General features: G+C 32.1%; 1 protein-coding gene across 1 annotated transcript in view; it reads left to right on the top strand.

Annotated features, from left to right (window-relative positions):
• LOC113504302 (homeotic protein distal-less) overlaps positions 1-20,608 on the top strand; it is a gene marked incomplete at its 5' end in the record, with an annotated part of 86,958 nt that overhangs the window by 10,668 nt on the left and 55,682 nt on the right. Inside the window, one exon of the mRNA XM_026886559.1 lies at positions 10,356-10,543. Coding sequence (XP_026742360.1) covers positions 10,356-10,543 — 188 coding nt within the window. The remainder of the gene's footprint in view (positions 1-10,355; positions 10,544-20,608) is intronic.

Below are 20,608 nucleotides of genomic sequence, written 5' to 3'. Positions count from 1 at the left end.
TTTTTGCGTCTATAAGATGGCCAATATTAGGTGTTAAAATTTTTTAAAGTTTCGTTTTCAACTATTTTTTTCCTGTTTTAAAAAAGCGACCCTTACATCCTTGCGTTGCAATGGTTTCACAAACACTCAAGTCGTAAAAATACATGTCCTATGCGAGCATCGAACCCAAGACTCATCTTGCTCTTGGCGTGGTGAGCTACACCACTCGGCCTTGCGTATATGTACAACGTACAGACAAAAGCCAATAAACTTATAGTACTATAAAGATTAAGTATCGTTGATAAATACATCATTCGAACCAAGGCAAAGCTAATATCCACTACTTGACATAGGCCTCTCCTATGCGCCATTGAGGTCAATCTTCAGCTCTCCTTCTCCTACCCCTGCACTCTGCTTTCTATTGCGTATACCTGGATACATTGAGTACATTTTCTCCAATAGAAAAAAAGGAAATTTCAGATTTCAACCCGCTATCAAGATGACAGTAAAGGAAGATATGGTCATCTCTTTCACACATATAAATAACAACACTTACTAAACCTAAAACGTACGCTCAAAATAAAACTCTAAAACTTTTACTAAATTTCACATTATAGCAACGTGACAGCCCTAAACCACAAGGTCGATTTTCACATGTACCGTTTCCTAAGTAGTCTAGGAGATTTCTAAACCGTTCCGTATCTCAAGGCCGTAGCTAGGTTCAAAGGATTACCTTAAACGCCGGATGTACTAAACCTATATACATTTAAAAATATACATTCCATTATTAAGTTATTTCGTATACATTACATTGTGATATTCATAACTTTGAACTGACTGCACGGATAGCCGAGTGGTTGAGGTCACCACGCCAAACCCACGGAGCGCGTCGTGTCGCAGGTTCGATCCACGAATGCTTGTTCTGAGTCTGGGTGTGTTTGTGCATGTGAGTTGTATGTTTGTAAACCCCCCGCGATACAAGGATTAAATTCCTTAGTGCGGGAGTCGTATTAAAACTGCACAAGTTAATCGATCACGGGTGTAGCTACACTTGACGCGGTTGGTCCGTAGACGGGTGACCGTCTTTGTCATGATAAGTTCCTCCGTCGTTCCTAAGGCACGTTAAATTGTGGATCCCGGCTGTTTTTCATACATCTTTGACAGTCGTTACAGGTAGTGAGAAGCTGGAAAGTCTGTCAGTCTAACTAAGGGGTATCGTGTTGCCCAGGTAACTGGGTTGAGGAGGTTAGATATGCAGACGCATTTACTTTTTCGGGACAAAATAATACATATCCATTATTATACACTAGCTGATACCCGCGACTTCGTCCGCGTGGTCAGAAGCTATAAGTTATGATTTATACCGCTATTAGTCGCAGCGTGATGGTATATAGCTTAAAACTTTCCTTGATGAATGGTATATTCAACACAAAAAAAAAATCAATTTGAACCAGTAGTTCCTGAGATTAGCACGTTCAAACAAACAAACTGTTCAGCTTTATATATTAGTATATACATAGATTAAACAGGACTGATTTCGAGAGGAAAAGCGATATTTTTATAGAAAACTCAAGCGTTGTTTTATTAGAAAACCCAATTAATATCAATGTAACTTCATTAAACAGTACTTAATCTAACTAGTATTTAACCATAAGGTCTAAAATTTATCGCTTCTAAACCTATATGTCACAATTTGTTAATTACATGTTTGTTTCGGTTAATTTATAATAACTGGTTTGTTCAACATTGAGATTAATCACTTCGTACTGGGTTTTAAATTAACTGCCGTTTTTAACTGTTGGTTAAATGATTAGTTTGGGGAAGGTATTAGGGTCAAGTCTAGATAGAATTGTGTGTTTTTGGGTTCCGTAGACGTAGGCTAGAATCGGACTTATAGCTAAGTTCCAGCTGTCTGTCTGTCCGTCTATCACGAGGTATCTCATGAACCGTGATAGCTAGATTATTGAAATTTACACTGATGATGCATTTCTGCTGCCGCTATAATAACAAATACTGAAATTAAATATCGAGGTTAAGCGACAATTGCTCCGGTCATTAATTTGCTCATTTCAACCGTTTTGTAATATGGAACCAACAATGTCCTGAGTCTGATTCACTCTTGACCGTGTAATTTAGCTTACTGTGTTATGTAGGAAAAGGTTTTTCTGGTTAGACAGGCAGTCGCTCTACAAAAAAAAAATGAAGATTCAAAAAATAGGGATGATGACTGGGTATAAAAAGAAAACATCTCATTAGTCCCTCAGTTAGATAATTGAAAAGTAGAATTGACAAAAATTAACTGTAAAGTTTAGGAGAGGGGACTTGTGACGTAACGATAGAGTAAAATTTATACTCAATCGTGACGTCACGCGTAAGTTTCATTCACTGTAATTTGGTCAATTTATATTTGCGGGACAAATAAAAAAATACGTATCCATTATTATACAAAAAACTACAAGACGGACACTGCAAAAAAAAAATTGTCGTCATCAGATATCGTCGTCATCCCTATGGTAATGTAAAAAAAAATCTAGTCATAATTCCTCCGTACTTTACCTAAACTTTACTTCAAATATAAAACATTATTGAATAATCCAGCACTCAAAAATAATTCACTATAGTTTCTTTTTTAATGAATATTTTGACATATACACCTCATGAAACCGTACAATTAAAAACGTAATAAATAAACCGAATAGTTTATAAACAATACATTGACATTAATTAAATAATTAAACAATACAAATGTTTCATGTTCGTAAAGATTTATTACTGATTATTATCAAGCTGAATACAACCTTATATGCTTGTTATTAGGTTCAAATTGAAATGTAGAATGTTTCGAAGTTTTTGTATGTGTGTGTACTGTGTATTATTACGCTTGCTATGTTAATAGAATAGGCAGAATAAGATGAGTTGTTGTTAAGAGATAGACCTAATGTATTAGAAAGTTTTGTATTCGATTCCCGAAAAGGCATAAAAGTTAAAACAATATTACGAGTTGTGATTAGTTGTTTAGGGCTACCCATCCAAATCCATACCGCGTCAAAAGTAACTTAACCTAAAACTAAAGTACATTGAGTTATACTATAAAACGATATACATTCTTAAACCATGTAATTCTAATATAAATTTCAAAAACAGTCACCCATCAAAATTACAGCCGCATTAAAGTCAGCTTAACTTATCAACAAATCATTTTAATCTGTACTTCAACGTTAATTGGCCGTTAAACAAATAGTTTAAACTAAAACAATTAGTTTTGACACCTCAGTTAACTATGTAGGTATTGTTTAATTAGATAATTGTCCAAATTAAATGGGGCTTAACTATTGAAGATTAAATCTACTTATTTTTTATTGTTTGTTGAATGTCATGTTAATTTTTATTTGACTTTAGTTCAGTGATGTGATAAATTTTAATGTTCGGGTAATTTACGTTTTGCTCCTAAACGGCTCAGCTAATTTTGATGAAATTTTGTAGTAAGATAACATAGGACTAGACAATCATACATTGTTTATTTTGAATAATATGGTTGCTTTCGGCTCATATAGATTTCGGGAGATACAAAAAAACAAAATATTTTTTTGTCTGTCAGCAAGTATCTAAACATGAATCATCGAAATCGGTACAGCTGTTCAGTCACAAAAGCGTAACAAACAAGACTTTTTAAACATGTTAGATGGCTAGTTCAAAATCTTATCTAACTATCTATTGTTAACATTACCAAATCATACTAAACTTACCTTTTAAATATTCAAGTTAATAAATAACAAAAAAAAAAACACTAACAGACAGTCAAGTTAAAAAGTGCTTAAAGTAAAGTTCTTTAGGTAACACCCACTGTGCGAACAGTAGGTAAAATGCTCTATTTTGTTAATTTACAATTTTTATTAAACTTAATATGCACTCGCATTTTACGAATTTATGATATAATTGCTTTAATTTGACATTTATGTGCCGTTTTCGTTGTAATATAGTATGTTAATACGTTTTGATGACAGCTTATTATGTTTTTTATTAATAAAATAATTCTTTTTTAACCTGTTACTTGGATATTAAAAATATTTTTCTGTATTATTGAGCTCGGTATAATATTGAATAAGACATTGATTTTATTATGTTAAGTAATTAAATAAGAGCTACTGTATTCAAATGTATATAAAAATATGTTTTTTATGAGACATGATTTTCAAAAAAATAATAATATTGTTCAGCCAAAAAACAACACTGAACACGGACCTTTTTGATGCCACATGGAACTCTCAAAGTTAGCGCTCCTAACTACGATATACTTCTTAAAATTACAAACATCTCAACATTATTAACTAAAACTTTCAAAAATATCAACCGTTGAACTTAAAAAGCAAGAAAAAAACAGAAAAAAAGACTTCAAAGTATATTCACGTTAAAACGCGGTCACACCCACTGCGCGAACGTTATGAAACATGCTCTATTTTAGATAATTAATTATTTTTATCTCGTACGTGTGTACATAATTTTCTTTATTATGTTATTTAGTGTTTCAACGTTTTTTAAGATTAATTTTATTTCTTGTTATTTTGACTTGGTTTTGGACAGAGTAATGAGGAAACACGTTTGAAAGACTAATTTTTTTTAAATTGCATTTTACGAATTTAGTCAGCTTTATCAGATACATGTGAATAATTTTAACTGACTTAACTCTGCTCTAAGTTTATTGAAAATTGAGATTTAATAAAAAAATACTTGAGTTTATATTGGACTTTGGCTACTACATCGAACTTCAAAGAGGAGCTAAAATTCACGAAAATATTAACTTAAATATTCATCCATCTAAGCAAAAGCTAAACTTTTATCTACAAACTCTAGTTGATTGATAGGCCACATCAGACATATGTTCCTGAAAGCCATATTTATGGTCAAACCCTCAGGTGTTATAAAACCCGGAACCTTTGAATCAAACAACTGTCTATACAACCAAACACAAGGTAAATCAAACACACAAACAAAAATAAACCTTCACTGTCTTCAAATAAAGATGAAATTTGAATATCAATGTTTCATCTATGACGATGTATGCTCTACTTAGTTAAACCACAAAAATAGACTTTAAAATCTTTGAGATAAAGTTGAGTTTTGATGAAATGTTTCTAATGCAAGTTGTACTGTATAATTATATGCCAGCTATCTTTTAATTATTGCCTTAAACATCATTTTTATCAAGTTTTTAAGGAATTTCTTAGCCTAAAGGGCAGCACGTGAGGTACAGACGCGTTGGAAAGTGTTTTAGAAAATATCAATAAGTTTTTTTAATTCTTTTTCTATTCAAATAAATGAAATCGGCTAAATTTCGATCTGTATTGTATTTTTAATTAGGCTCTATCTTATAAGTTAAAATTCAGATCATACAGTATAGATCGTATAGTTAATATTTTAGTAATTGGTCAAAGAAGTAAATCTATATTCTTCATTGATTTTTCATTGCCCACAAAATGATAAGTTATTAATAGATAATTAAAGGGATTCCTTAGTAAATCAGCCAAATATTATTTATTGATCAGTATTTAAAGAAAAACACGGAAACATTCTGTTTTTTTTTTCAATGTGCTATTTTTTTCCAAGTATTACACTTAGAAAATAATGCAAGACTATATTTTTATTAAAGCCCTATGCCTTTACATAACAGGTGCTAATGAAGTAATATCAAATAAACCTTGTCTTCGCACATTCATAAAGAAGTTCTAGTACTTCACAACTAACTGTTATAACTATAAAACAAACGTATGACGTGTTAACAACAATATTATTATTATAATAAATAAATAAAAATGATTTACCAGTTGATAATGTCAAAATAATCGTATGATTCGAGATTATGAAGTCATTTGCTTAATTCAATGGCTTGAAATAACTTTTTTCTCGCTTCTCTGGGGCTGTCTCTTAGCTTTGAAACGGCTGATCTGACAATGATAGAATTTTACTGTTAAATAGTTCAATATGTGAGGAGTAACTTGAAAATATTTAGAGTAGACCTATATACTGAAAATATTTAGCAAATAGCTTACTACGGAGTTATGTAAAGCAAGTAGGGATATTATTTAGGAGCAAGTTCTGAATATATTTAATTGATAAGAAAATCAAATCGAGCTAAAAAAGAATAAATTACTTAAGGAACATATAGCTAGGCCCCGATTCTGCTATTTTACAATGGCCGATGAATGAATAGCAATCGGATTAAATTTGAAATTATTCCATGAATCTAAAGTCCTACAAATATTAAGAAAAAATACTAAAAGAAGTCAAAAACTTGGCGCCAAAACATCAAGCATAATAAAATTAATAATTTATGAACTACAAACACTTCAGCTCGGAACGGTTCCTAAAACTTTATAGATCTAAATAAGATTAGTTAGAAAGCCCCTTAGGCTAAGACACACCCCGTTTATAACATTGATACAACAAAAAACGTAAAAAAATACGGTTTTTAAACTACTTGTGTATAGATACATGAGTTTATTTAGGTAATATATTTGAGTATTAAAAAAAAACAATGACACAAAATGGCGGTTGATTTGACGTGTCAATTTTCAGAACGCAATTTAAAAAAGTTTAATTATCATTTTTCTAGTAAATAGCAATAAAAAACATGTTAAAAGATTCAAATTATAATGACTTAATCCAATAAGTTTATTTATCAAAGTTAATAAACTGTGAAAGTAATTAAAAGTTAATCATTTGACTCCTTTTAAAGCTATTCCTTGATAAAAAGCGCGGGAAACGTTAGCGGGAAAGAGTACCTTCGTTTTTATGAGACGCCGCGATTTGTTTTCTTTTTAAATGGCTGAACAGACGAGAGACTTATGTGTAACTACTTTTCTATAAAAATCTATAAACATATGAAATAAATCCGCATTTAGTACAAAAACCCTTTTCCTGCGTTTTTTTAATTAAATGGCATTCTGTTGCGAAATTGTTTTTTTTTAATTATACTGGCTTACGTAAAATGTGTTCTTCATCTAGTTTTATTTAATAGCTAATAAAGTATTCTTAATTAGTTAAAAATATCATTTTTGTTCCACATTAAATAAACTTTCTTAGCGTTTAACCCGCTCGTCTGTTCGTAACATTTTTTACTATTTTTTCTTTTTCCGTATACCAGAGGGTTTTATTGTTTTTTAGAGTACATTTTACGTTCAGATTTTCGGTAGGCGGGCTATGGGCGGGGTACCGACGGAACGGTATGTGTGTGGCTCTGCTTTAGACTTTAATATTATTTCGAAGCCGTTTTGTCGAAATTTCGTTTTTTAAAGAATTAAATTTGATAATTGATAATTCGGCTGTATGTGGTTTCCTTTGCTTTACGGGTTAAAAATTCAACTGTCACTGAAATGTCATACGCATCTGTCACTGTCATTGTAATGCGATCGCTCGGTATCTCATTACAGTATGTGATTGTAAAATACTGCATACCTTAAATTGTTTTTAACACACGACATTCCATTCTATACGCAAAAGGATGTTACCTATCAGTATATAGCTACACGAGCTACAAATTACGTTTCCCATCACTATCTATCGACACGACATCAGCACATCACTAGTGGCTGGAGGGTGTGTCACGGCCCGGGGCCTCGCATTGTTCGTCTGTATGTATGACGGACGCCGACATGTCCATACATACATACAAACATTTTGTATGGAACCATGGGAAGTGCTCGTTGTGAGTTTTGATATATTATGAGAACAGTCCGCTTTGATTTATTACGTGACGTTAATGTAACGTAAATACACGTAAATTTAACGTTTATCTTGATGGCGATTTGACGTTTTGATAGTGACCATTGCGCAGTAGAAGATCACGTAGTTTTTGGTATACAGTTTGTAGGAGGCAATGGACAATTCATTACTGTTAAATAAATGTAGTAGCACGGAACTTGTACTCTATAAAACATAGATTTTATTCTCCAAATCGAACCAGCCGTATTTGAGATTACCACTAATATTCAAACTTGGGTATAGACATGTGATGGAAAATTTGAATACCGAAATTCTCTGTTCAAATTGTAACGATTAATTTACGAATACTTTATCATATGAATAATAAAACATATATTCTTTTAAGCAAGTTTATCCATGTTTTAGTCAAGATTAAGACGCATGTATGATGCATTGCGTCATACAAAGATCTAGACACTTACAGGCTGATATGAAACAACTACTCATGTAAACCAAGGAAGTATGAATATCAAGCCATTGATTTACGAGCTACGGCTGCGCAAACAGTTTTGCATATCTATCTGTTGTGATCGCGACACTGGCCACCGCGAGCGTTCCAATTTGTAACTGAAATTATTTAAATTTATAAAAAGATTTGTGTTCGATTCCTAAGATGGCAGTTAGATTTGTTTGATTTAAATAGAGAATGACATTCGAATTTGGAATACGACGGTTATGTACGCGACAGTTTGATGTTTTGAATATTAATATCTTGTTCCTTAAGCTTTTATTTTAAGCTTTTTGAAGGATGTACTAAAAATTCCATTACGCTAATAATCAGAGGCACATCTAAAAAGAGAGAAAAAAGACGGTTTCTCGTTCGATTTTTAAAAAGCGCACCAAAAGAGCCGCGGACAATTCCAAATTCAAAAATTTTCCACGCCGCGCGTTTGGATCCCGAATAAAAAAGTTAAAGTGCGTTCGATATTAATATGCAGTGCTGAGAAACGCGTGTTCTCGTTAGTGCTGTGATAGTAGTGATAGTATTCGATTTATCATCGATTATAATCGATATTTTGTAAATTTCTATTATATAAAAAAAATACATAAAATATTATTATATTTTATGTTCATTAAGATAAGTAATAAAAGTTAAGGATAAAAAAAAACTTTACATAAAAACATTTTAAATAAATATAATATCTTCAGCAACATGACAAACACAAAACCCAAAATCCAAAAAAAACTAAACAACCAGACTACCGAGAAATCGACTAACCGTCTCGATTCATCGATTTATTTCGCACCACTAGTGCTTACCAAAACTCGGGGTGTTGGTCTTACGGCGATTCGATGTTGCGATATGAACCCAGTAATTACAACTTACACTGACTATTATCAAGTAGCGGAGTGCCTTTCATATATTTTATAAAATGGATGGCGATGTTTCACGGCCTGTCTTGCGTTGAATATTTATATTGTAGATTTATTGCGGAGTTTTATGTGTTGATTTATAGACGGTGCGAGTATCCGAACGGGGTTTGTTTGAATTTGGAAGGCGAGTGGACGGTGAACGGATTTTGAATTTCGAATTTCCTATTTTATGTTTTCTTTTTTAGGCGTTTCATTTTCAGCCAGTGTTTCTATATACTTTTTTTGTATTAACCTTTTTGCAGTAATAAAGTGAAAGTTAAGCAATTCATAGTTAACTAATAATTACTCTTAGTAAAAATCTTGTTTTAAACCAAATTTTTTTGAACCCGAAACACGTGTTACGTTTTTATGACACTACAAATCTGAACTCCTATTCACCTCACTAACAAGCGTTAACATAAAAATAATAACAAACGGACATACACAATTAATTAAGGCTGTTTCGGCATCGTTTTAAAACTTGATTGATTTTTATTGCATCTATAACTTAGTGATCGGTGGATTAAAAAGGAAGTTTGATTCTATCCCGTTTTTAATTCCACTGAATCATTAGGCATACTAGTTAAAAAACGAGTTAAAATTGTTGAGGTTAAGCTTCGCTCGTCACGGCTAGTTTCTGGATGGGTGGCCATTTCTAAGGTTCAAAATCCTCAGGAACGAAATCCATTGCAAAGTCTGTTAGTCATATAAAGCCTTCAAATCAGATTGCACTTGTGTTGAAGCACACGCTTGTGCACTATAATATGTCCCGTGGTTCTGCCTGGTGTCTTCACCAGCCTGTATTACATGCGAGCAAGAGGGAAGCAGTCTTTAAAGATGTTGTTTCTCTTGCTGTTATAACTAACAATGAAGTTGGTACGGTTATAAACTGGATGGGTGATCTATTATAGTAACAAAATTTGTTATTCTTTTTACTGACTCTTAGCGTCGCGGGTCAAAATGATATTATTTTGATTATTATAAAATACACTAGCTGTTGCTCGCGGGACCGCCTCTAAAAATCCTATTTGTTAATCCTGGTTATAAACTATCTGTAAATCCGTTTAGTGCATTTTGTGTGAAAGACGAACACACATCCATACATACAAACTTTGGCGTTTAAAATACTAGCAGGAAGTAGGATTAACGCGACTCACACACAATCAAACCACTAAACTGGTTTTGTTTAAAACTAGGTACTATAAGACAATTTGTATTTACAATTTTTCAATAACCAAAAGAATAACTCAACATTATTTCAACAGAAAAATGCGGTTTATCCGACGACCCCGGGCTTCGTGTGAATGGCAAAGGCAAGAAGATGAGGAAACCACGCACCATATACTCCAGTCTTCAACTCCAGCAGCTGAATAGGAGGTTTCAAAGGACGCAGTACCTAGCGCTGCCCGAGCGAGCTGAGCTGGCTGCCAGCTTGGGACTCACCCAGACTCAGGTAGGTGGTTACTGGTTATTCTTCTATTTTATTTTTAGAGATCGTGGAAAAAAATCCCAATTTCCCGGTTTCCCAATTGAAAGTGATTGACAAAAATCCGATTCCCAATTCACAATGATTGAATGGGAATTTTAGCAAATTTGATGCTGTTCGTATTGGTCGAAGCGTTTTGTCAATATTCACATTTTTTCTACTAAAAATAATTATTCATTTAATTTTCTCAGACTACTTAAACAAGATAGGAATTATTGTTAAGTACAGTATTAAAATCATATTTGAACTAGCTGTAACAAATTGAGAACTTAAAGAGACTTTACTTACGATAAAACTTAAAAAAAAACCTTAAAACAGTCGGTTGCAACAAATTAGCCATAACAAACAAAACATTTTATTTCTAAATAAAAAAAAACATAAAAAAAATAATCCCCACACGTCGCCATTGCTGTAATTATGTCACAAAGCTAGTAATTATCTACTATCCAAGTACATTCACTATATTTTTTATCTATAAATCTGTGTTACACTAAAAATAGACCTTATTTCCATTCGTATAAAACGTAAAATCACTTAACACAGCTCCCTCCGTCTATTGCCAACGTATAATTAAAAGACAAGGAGTTTTTTTTTAATATCTGTCACAGATAACGCACTGGTGCTTCTAAGTAATAATTTCATTGTGAATAGTCTATGGTTGCTTTTAAAAAAGCGCTTAGTATTTTTTTTTGTCTTTTAATTTTTTAATGTTATTTTTTTTATTGCGTTTTTTTTTGTATTTGCGCTGACGTAGGTTGTTCGTTTAGCAAGTTCTGATAGAAGTTGCAAGTTATGTAAATTTTACTTCATAGTATATATTTTATTGTAAATTTTATGCTTCATTTGCTATAAAACAATGGGTTTACGCTATACAATTATTTTCTTGTCGTTACGGGTTATTTGTTTGCTAACGACCAAAGTACTACATGTTATTTCTGTATAGAGTATATCATTTATTTAAATACATTGACTTCTGCCAATCTGTATAAGGTTTCTACTAAAAACTATCGAATTTCAATTAAAATTTAAGTTAAAGGCGTTCTTAAATATCTGTCTATCTCTACTTCACACCTTAAAGTGACAAACAGCATGATGATTTTAAAATAAACACCTCCAATAAGGGAAAAACCTTGGGCCGCGGGGGATCGGTACTAAGCCTTTTTTTAATCTCTGGAGTGAATGGCAAACGGCCTACTTGAAATAAAAACTTTTGATTTTGATTTTGAAGCATTTATAAAGCACATAAATTCTGTCAATAGTCGGGGATCGAACCAGACACACATCGCGTACAGTGGTTTTGGCGTAGTCACCTACTTCTCTATACGTTACGACGTTACGTTACAAAGATTGCTTCACCACGAGTAACATTAAAAAAACTTAATATAATATAAAAAGAAAATTAACAACCAACAAAAAAAAATACGAATTACGATAATCAAAAAGTTACGTACCGCAATCAAAGCATTAAAAAAAGGTTCCATAGACAAATGCATGCGTTCGGAAACTCGTATTCGATTTGGCTTCGTTCGAAAATTGATTCGTTATATGTCACCGTACGGAATGAATAATCGTGGCTTCGCTGCGCTGGGAATATAGACTTTGTAATGTTTAGACGCGGACATATGGCTAATGTTGTATATTCTATGGTATATTGTGTAATGTTGTATAATCAGGTCTGTATCCTGAGGTTTGTGAAATTAAAAATATATCGGTTGTGTTGTAGGTTAATCAAGAAAATAAAATTGTGATTTAAAAACTTACGGAATCTAAACAAAAATATAATTAAGGTACTGTTAAGTCGTAATACATAGGGATAACTAAAACGTCAATTTAGATCGCAACTCCCTTAAAAGTGTGTATGCTTAATGCTTTCTTTTCACTTAAAGTTACTCAAAATAAGTGTTACTTAAAACGTCTTCATTTTAAGAACTTGATTAGTGTTAAAAAACGAACTCCATCCCCAATTTCTCAAAATATAAGTACATACTTAATTTAAGTAAAACACAAAGTTTAACTTACATTTTAACCAGATCCACTAACTTAACCTTTACAAGTCGGTATATCTAACCAATCTCAAGTTAACTCGAACGATAAAAAGTAAGAGCCAAGTTAATTTTATTATAATTTAATATTCCACAGTTATTGTTTGACTGCTTCACTTTGATGAGCCCGCGTCGGGTTAGGGATGGGAAACGAGGTCGGGTGGGAGTTATCGATAAAAGAGATCGAGATATCGGGTAAATAATTTGGAACTGCGCTCCGAGAGTCATGAGATCTGTTAGTATTTCCTGGGCCTTCGTTAACTGTTTAAGGTTTTCTATGATTTATTTCTAAGATTTAGTTAATATTAAGTTAAGTTAAATTGTGGACGTTATTTGAGTTTAAGCCTAACTTTTTAAGTATTTGTAGTTGTAACAATTGTTATTAAATGATTCACGCGTATTTATCGGGATCGCCCGATCAGTTTTGAAGTAAACTTTCGTAAGATGATATTAGCTTCAACCAAAACGAAACGCTTAAAACTTAATGCAATTAAATATCCAATATTCCATATCCTACATAGAACATTTAAACTAAAATCGATAGTAGTCGATAAACTAAGTCCCATCACTACATCTACGATTCGATTCCACATTAAAACAAAAAAAGACGGAATTGAACTCGTACTATTCCGGTCTTTCTAACAAAAACGATACGATCTAATCTCAGATTGCATTACTTAGAACATAATTAAGTTTTAACCCTAATTGCTTCACGATTCTCAACCTTATTTCGATGGTCATAAGGGTTACATGTGTGATAGGTTGTGTCTGTAGTTTTTGTCATTGATAATAAATCATAACATTTGTCTAGAGGTGCTGTTGATGCTCTATTGTTTCGTAAGCTGAGCATTTTTCTTATTGCCTGCGCTTGCGCACTTCCATAATACACTTGCGATAATTAGTTTTGAATTGGAAACAAAAAACGAATTCAAAGTGTTCTTACAAAATAATCTTTTTTTAAATCAAAATCTATCGATTTTAAGTATATAAACATGTTTATTTGCACATTTATATTTGTGAAAAATAAAATTGACATCAATCTGTCATTTTTACAAATTCGAATCCTTGAAGTACCTACAAACGACAAAGACAATATTTTTTTTAAACTTGCATCATAATAATGCAGACCCCGTATGTACTTGAAAAAGAAATAACATTTTTAATTGGTCTTATGCAATGGGATTAAGCTTATAAGGTCAGCCATCCTTTTTTATTGATTGCATTGTGTTACCTTGTAACGAATAAAAAGAAAAAATATATATTTCATGATTGATTGGGCTCATGTTGAAGATGCAATTTTTTAAAGTCGTTTTAAAGGGTAAAACTTATAAAAGCCGCTTGATATCATCTAACGGTTATTTAGTTTATAATTGTGTATCGTTATGTCATTTTAAATGATATTTTTTAAGTAGTGACTCGAATATTTTATAGAATAATGGTTTCAATTCCGTATATTTCCATATATTCCGTAGTCTATGTCATTTAGTTATCTTTGAGCTAAGGTTGCAAAAATGACGATCTATAAACACCCAAAAAAATCTTCTGCTTTAATTAGCATAGATTCAATAATTACTATAATACTTATCTCACTTCGACAGTGCTTCAACAGTAAAACTCAAAGGGGAAAACTTCAAAACAAAAATGCACAATAAATTCTAAAACGTAAACACAAAAAAAACAGTAAAAAGAGGTCTTTACCGCACGAATACGATTACCACACCGTCCGAAGTAGGACACATGTATTAAGAATTACACAATATTTTTACCCAATGTTTTGGATATGCGTACAATAATATAATAAGCGGAACATCGATTCTCTCAATGTCTGGTCAGAATCGGTTACGGATCTATCGATTAATTGCGATTATTATTTATCGACAATCCGGGCTTGTAATGGCACTGCACTAGTGTTTTGGTTTAAAAAAAAGGAAAAACTTGTAAAAAGTTTTTATTTAAACGGGACTTCGTTTTTTGAAATCAGAATAGAGAAGTGTTTTCGGATTGCATTCGTTATTTGAAATTATTGTAGCTTTGTATTTGAATATAGAATACACGATATAGAAAAAAAACGACCGTTTACACGTTTACATTTTGGCATACAGAATCAAAATACATATTTTTGAATTCTAGTGATTTTCTACTCATAAATCGTATTTGCTGTTTAAGTATTTCATTAAAAGTGCCTAATTCCTTATATACACGGAAATCACCGTAATCACTGATGATAAGTCTTCAAAAATAACAGCATATTTTCCAAAAAAACAATTTCCTAGCACATTAAATACAAATTCTATCAAAATAGGTACATCATACTATTAATAACTTACAAACACTGTACAAGAAAAAACTTTGATCTCCCAGAACATTATTAGATTTAAGATTTCATACTTAACAGAAAAACCATAGACAACGCGGAAATTAAAGAAAATAAGCCATTGCAAAGTACTGACATACGTTCTTGATGTAAAAAATAGGCATTTGATCACGAGCCGTCATGTGAAATGATGATTGATGTCCGAAGTACTTAATTCGTTGCTCGTTCTGTGACGAATCTGCAAACGGTAGCCATATTTCCCCTTGTACAGTCGCGTCGGCAACTGACTGACAATTATGTACAGTCAGCGGGAAAAGTTTGATAAAGTTTATTTTGAACTTGTTGATTTTATGTTTAGCGGGATTTGTTTTTCTATATACTTTAAATAGGAGGTTTTCAATTCGTATGTTTATTTTTTTTTTGTTTAAAATTTCCGAACTTCGGGTTGGATGAATCGTTTTTTTTATATATCTTTCATTTGGTCAAATGCAATTTCATCAAGTGTGGCATAGATTTAATTTGTAGTCCGTTGTGTGTTTTGTCTTAAGACAATATTATGATAGAGACCTTACAAAATAATATTTCTATATTACAAATAGTCTTTTAAAGTTATTTTAGCGTTTATGTTTAAGTTTAATATTAATCGCTACCAATATTTATTGTGTTTTAATTTATTTGTGATTTTGTGAAATCAGATCGTGTTCATAACACTTTTGTTGCCGAGTTTACAAAAATAACCCTTATGACTTTAGAAGAAGTGACGTTTCTTGTCTCTGGTTTTTGTTGGTGACTGTACGTAATTATTTGTTTCTATTCGTGTAATCAATTTTTGTGCTCGGCTTTACCCATAGATGATTTGATTTGATTTTAAATTTGTTTTTGTCTGGTAGAGGTAGTGCACACATCTTGTGTTGTCCGAATATAAAAATAGTGTTGTTGAAATCGATGACTTAAAGAAGATAAGATTTTAAAAGCAAAATTATATTTTTTTTTGTATGTATTTGAACTGAAACCGTAAAAAATATTCTCAGAAACAACGAACCAAAAATTACCTTTTTTTTACCTTGGCTTTAGAAGATTTGGCTATGGTAATATTGGTAGGTACCTACTTGAGATTCAATACAAAACTTCAACACAAATATTTGAGTTAATTCCGAGTGATCAAACCAATTTTTTTTTCCTGTTTCATTCCAATGAATTGCAACACTTGAAATTTCAAATACGGAACAAGTATTTTTTTCTGCAATCAAATGTCATCCACGCAACCCGACCTTTCGTCCCGGCCATAACGAAATTCTATTTACAAAAATACATAACGTATCTAAGATCCCGCCAAGTCACTATCTTTTAAGTTAAGAACGATGACTTTCAAAATTCGAGTAACGCCTCTGATTGGCTGTCAAAGTCCCGCCGGCGACCAATAGCGGTTCGTCAAATGTCATGACTTTGCGGTTTCGAAACAATTGTTCGAAAAAAGAACATGCTTCCGTTAAAGTGGCAAGAGTGAGGCTTCTGTTGTTTTTTTTTTTGGAATTGTCTTTGTCTATTGAAGTCTTTTGTCTGTGGCCGAAAGTGTATCTTTTGTGGCGCGGTGTAGAGGGAACTGTTTTTAATAGCTATGGTTGGAAGTACTTATACATATGAAATGAATGTATATTTTATTCAAAATTCAATACTTATACTAAAAAGTATTTGATGTGTAAATTTTATATTCTTCCTGATAAGTTCTTTTCGTTAATGTCATATCATAACTAGCCACAACTCCATAGGCTAAAGATAGATCGGTTATTTGACATATCAATTTTTGGGTATAAACCAACGAAAGAAAAATCACCTACCAACAAAGTTATGACCGTAATAATCTTGCTTATCCTCTTTATTTGATCGGCAACAGAAACACATAATCTGTGAAAATTGCAACTGTTTAGCTATCACGGTTCATGAGGTACAGCCTGGTTACCGACGGGCACCAGAGGCTCTTGAAATGAGGTTCTTTCTTGCATTCCTTTGGGTGGAGATCCCTAAAAACCAGGTCACACGTAAACAAGAAACATTTTTTACCCAGAATCAAGTAAACATCACTTTGTCTCTTTATTAACAACAATTAACAACATTGGTTCCATTACGAACCAATTGTTTTCAATTGTTTAACGATTTACCAATTAATTTAATTGGTTCGCTTTTTTAAGTGTTCGTGCCTATTGGCCTATATTTTATATTTAAGGAGGTTTACAGTAATTTACTTTAATCTTTAATAATATTACAGTGGGGTACAGTTGACTTTGTGGGGTAACCTCAGGAAATACTGAAACGATTTTGAAGACGAGTTACTTAAAGTTTAAGTTATTAAAATACAACCTGACTTGACGAGGTTTTTAAATATCTATCTGTCTCCATTTTATGCTTTAAAGCGATTAGAAAGCAAAGATTTACAACTATTCGGAGTTCATTATTTGGCCTGATACAGAAATATTAAAACCAGGTTCAATCAATTTTTAAAATGTTCTCTGTCAAAATGGCATTAAAAATGTCAAATTAAACTAATTCCTACTTTGCTACTACAAACAAGTGCTAATCTTTAAAACTCGAAGGAATAACTACTACTTACTTTAACTGTACTTTGCATGCACGTTATCTGTTAACCACGTATCTTTAACCGCGATTTTAACTTTCGTTTTTACTCCAAGTTTCCTGCAATACATTTAAACGTATTCTAAGAAACGGTTTTGTAAAAGAAACAATTGCCACATATTTAAATCGTTCGTTCGAATTTCAAAAATGTCCGTTTTTATTTCAAGTTTGGAATTTTAGAACGGGCAACTGCGCTTGGGCACGCAAAGGAGGGCAAATAAGTAAACGATTTAAGTTTAGAATACGTTTGAAAAAAGAACTGCATTGGTGGTACAAATAGTTTTGCTAGGAAATATATTATTGTATTATCTACTAAACTGGGATATGGTGGATCGATGCAATGTTTAAAACTTGGTATTCAGCTGAATCCGGTGAGACTGGAAGCCGATACAAACATAGCTTGAAAAAAAACCCTAAAAAATAATGATAGATACATTTTAGCAAGCATTTATCTAAATTCCTTTAGGTAACCGTTAGTCGAGTTTTGACTGTTATCTAAATAAATTGACTAGAAATCAGTCTGTAAAGATTCTATTACGATTATTCTAGACATTTAAGGTGTTACCAGATATATTGATGCAAAATAAAACCGAATGACGCCGGGAGGCATTCTTGTGCAAACATGTAATGTTAGAGTCAAAAGTGATTCGAAAGATTAAAAATAATAATTAATAAGTAGTTTAGTAAAATGAGGTTAATGCATGTTATTTTTCTGTGGCCTACAGGGGACGAAAAATTAAGAATAAATCGTACTAATATCCTATAGATATTATAAAAGCGAAAGTTAGTATGTATAGATGTTTGTCACTTTTCATGCAAAAACCACTGAACAGATAAAGACGAAACTTGATACACAGATAGTTTATAACCGGGATTAAAACATAAAAGTTTTTATGACGATTTCATGTTACCTTGAGATCATTTCCGATTTGGAGCGGGCGGTACCGCGGGCAACAGCTAGCAGAATCAATGAATTCAAAGTTTACCGTCAAAAGAGTAAAATAATCTACTTAATTTAATTATAGAAATAATGTCTAACATTTTCCCAACATTTATTGGTAAATTCTAGTCTTAAACGATAAATGATTATCGTATTTTATAAAGAGACTAGCTGACCCAGCAAACGTTGTTTTATCGATTTATTTTTCTAGTTGTATGTATTTTTAATGCCACATTATAAAAAAAAAAACAAACAATTTCGTCCAAAAGCTAAAATATTTTTTTTTAGTGTGAGCAACTCTTAACCCTTAAGGGTATGAAAAATAGATGTTGTTCTATTCTCAGACCTACCCAATATGTAAATCAAAAGTCACAAATCAATCACAAAATTTCATAGAAATCGGTAAAGCCGTTTCAGAGGAGTACGGTCACTAACATTGTGACACGGGAATTTTATATATTAGGAGATATACAATCTGACATCCACAATTTAATTTAACTTTCTAACATTTTGTATCATACCAAAAATGATAGTTAAATTCAAAAACTAAAAAATTCAACAGAAGTCTCTTCACGAATAAAACTTCATATGTTGTATTTTTATAAGCATTTAGTAACTGACAGTACTAGATCCAGTTAGTTAAGTATTCAAACGCTAACAAGTCGTCGGCAGGTGGCGCGGGGGTATTAATTTAACTTGATGTTTATACTAGTGTGTAACGCGGATTCGCTCGCTAAAGTCAGTAGTTCAGTGTTGTTAATTTGTAAACTGTAAATGATGTTAAGACTAGAAATTAGTGTAGTTTTTTTTTGTCCCGATTGCGATGTAAAAGTGGTATGTTTTCTTGAATGGAATTTGATTTCTAGTGTATCCCGTAATGTTCGGTACAGAACTACACGGACAGCCGAGTGGTTGAGGGCACGACAAACCCACTGAGCGCGATTTGTTGCGGGTTCAATCCCTACCTTGTACAAGCATTTGCCATCTACGGACATCTGAGTCTGGGAATAGAAATAAAAAAAAAACGTTTTTAACTATAATTTGGTAAATAAAGGTCAAAAGGAAGTTAAAAAAAACAGTATTCACCTGAATCCGTCGAGACTGAAAGCCGACATAGCATGGCAAATAGCAACACAGAAAAAATAATAACATACAATAAAACATTTTTATATATGACTATTACTAGAAGGCGGCTTTCTTTGATCTAGTAATTACTATCGACAGCTATTACAAAACTTCCTTTAGTGAGCCGCTGAGGTTATTGAGATATAAAGGCACATACATACATACATTTATTATATTTTTACGACTTTAATGAAATTGGATGTTTTAACTTATTTTAATCATGGTTTTATGAATGTTGTGTGATCAATGCTAGACTTTTTATATGGTATCTTTGCCCAGCTATGGGTTAGTTAAAAGGAGTTTTCTAACTAGATTTTTTTTCTCTTTAGGAGTTAGTTTCAATTTGTTAAACTTCTTTCGCTCAAAAAATATATAATAAAAAATAAATAAATCTCCAAGCATTTAACTAACACTTGTATACTCATATGCCTTTGTATACATAATCTATACTAATATATAAAGCTGAAGAGTTTGTTTGTTTGTTTGAACGCACTAATCTCAGGAACTACTGGTCCAAATTGTATTGTAAAAAATATTTTTGTATTGAATAGACCATTCATCGAGAAAGGCTTTAGGCTATAAACCATCACGCTGCGACTAATAGGAGCGAAGATACAATGGAAAATGTGAAAAAAACAGGGCAGGTATAAATCATAACTTATATCTTCTACCCACGGGGACGAAGTCGCGGGCAACAGCTAGTAAACTATATATTTTAAGGAACATAACAATTTTGTACGGGTATGTAATTAAAAACTTCTAGAAGTTTCCAACTTGTCGTAATTAACAGAAAGCAATCAAAACTACGTCAAGTTTTAGTTTAAATAACTTTTAGTTAACTAAAATTGAAATATTCGTTAACAATTATACTTGAATCTATTTTGTTACTATATATTTCTGGTGTTTTAATCAGGGAAGTTTTTTTCTCATAAATATATATATTTTTTCTGCACTAATATGATAAAGCAGTATGGTTTGTG

Source organism: Trichoplusia ni, chromosome 21 (genome assembly GCF_003590095.1).
Source record: "Trichoplusia ni isolate ovarian cell line Hi5 chromosome 21, tn1, whole genome shotgun sequence".
NCBI lineage: Eukaryota > Metazoa > Arthropoda > Insecta > Lepidoptera > Noctuidae > Trichoplusia > Trichoplusia ni.
The sequence above is the reverse complement of the archived record's forward strand: the minus strand, read 5'-3'. Positions and strand labels throughout refer to the sequence as shown.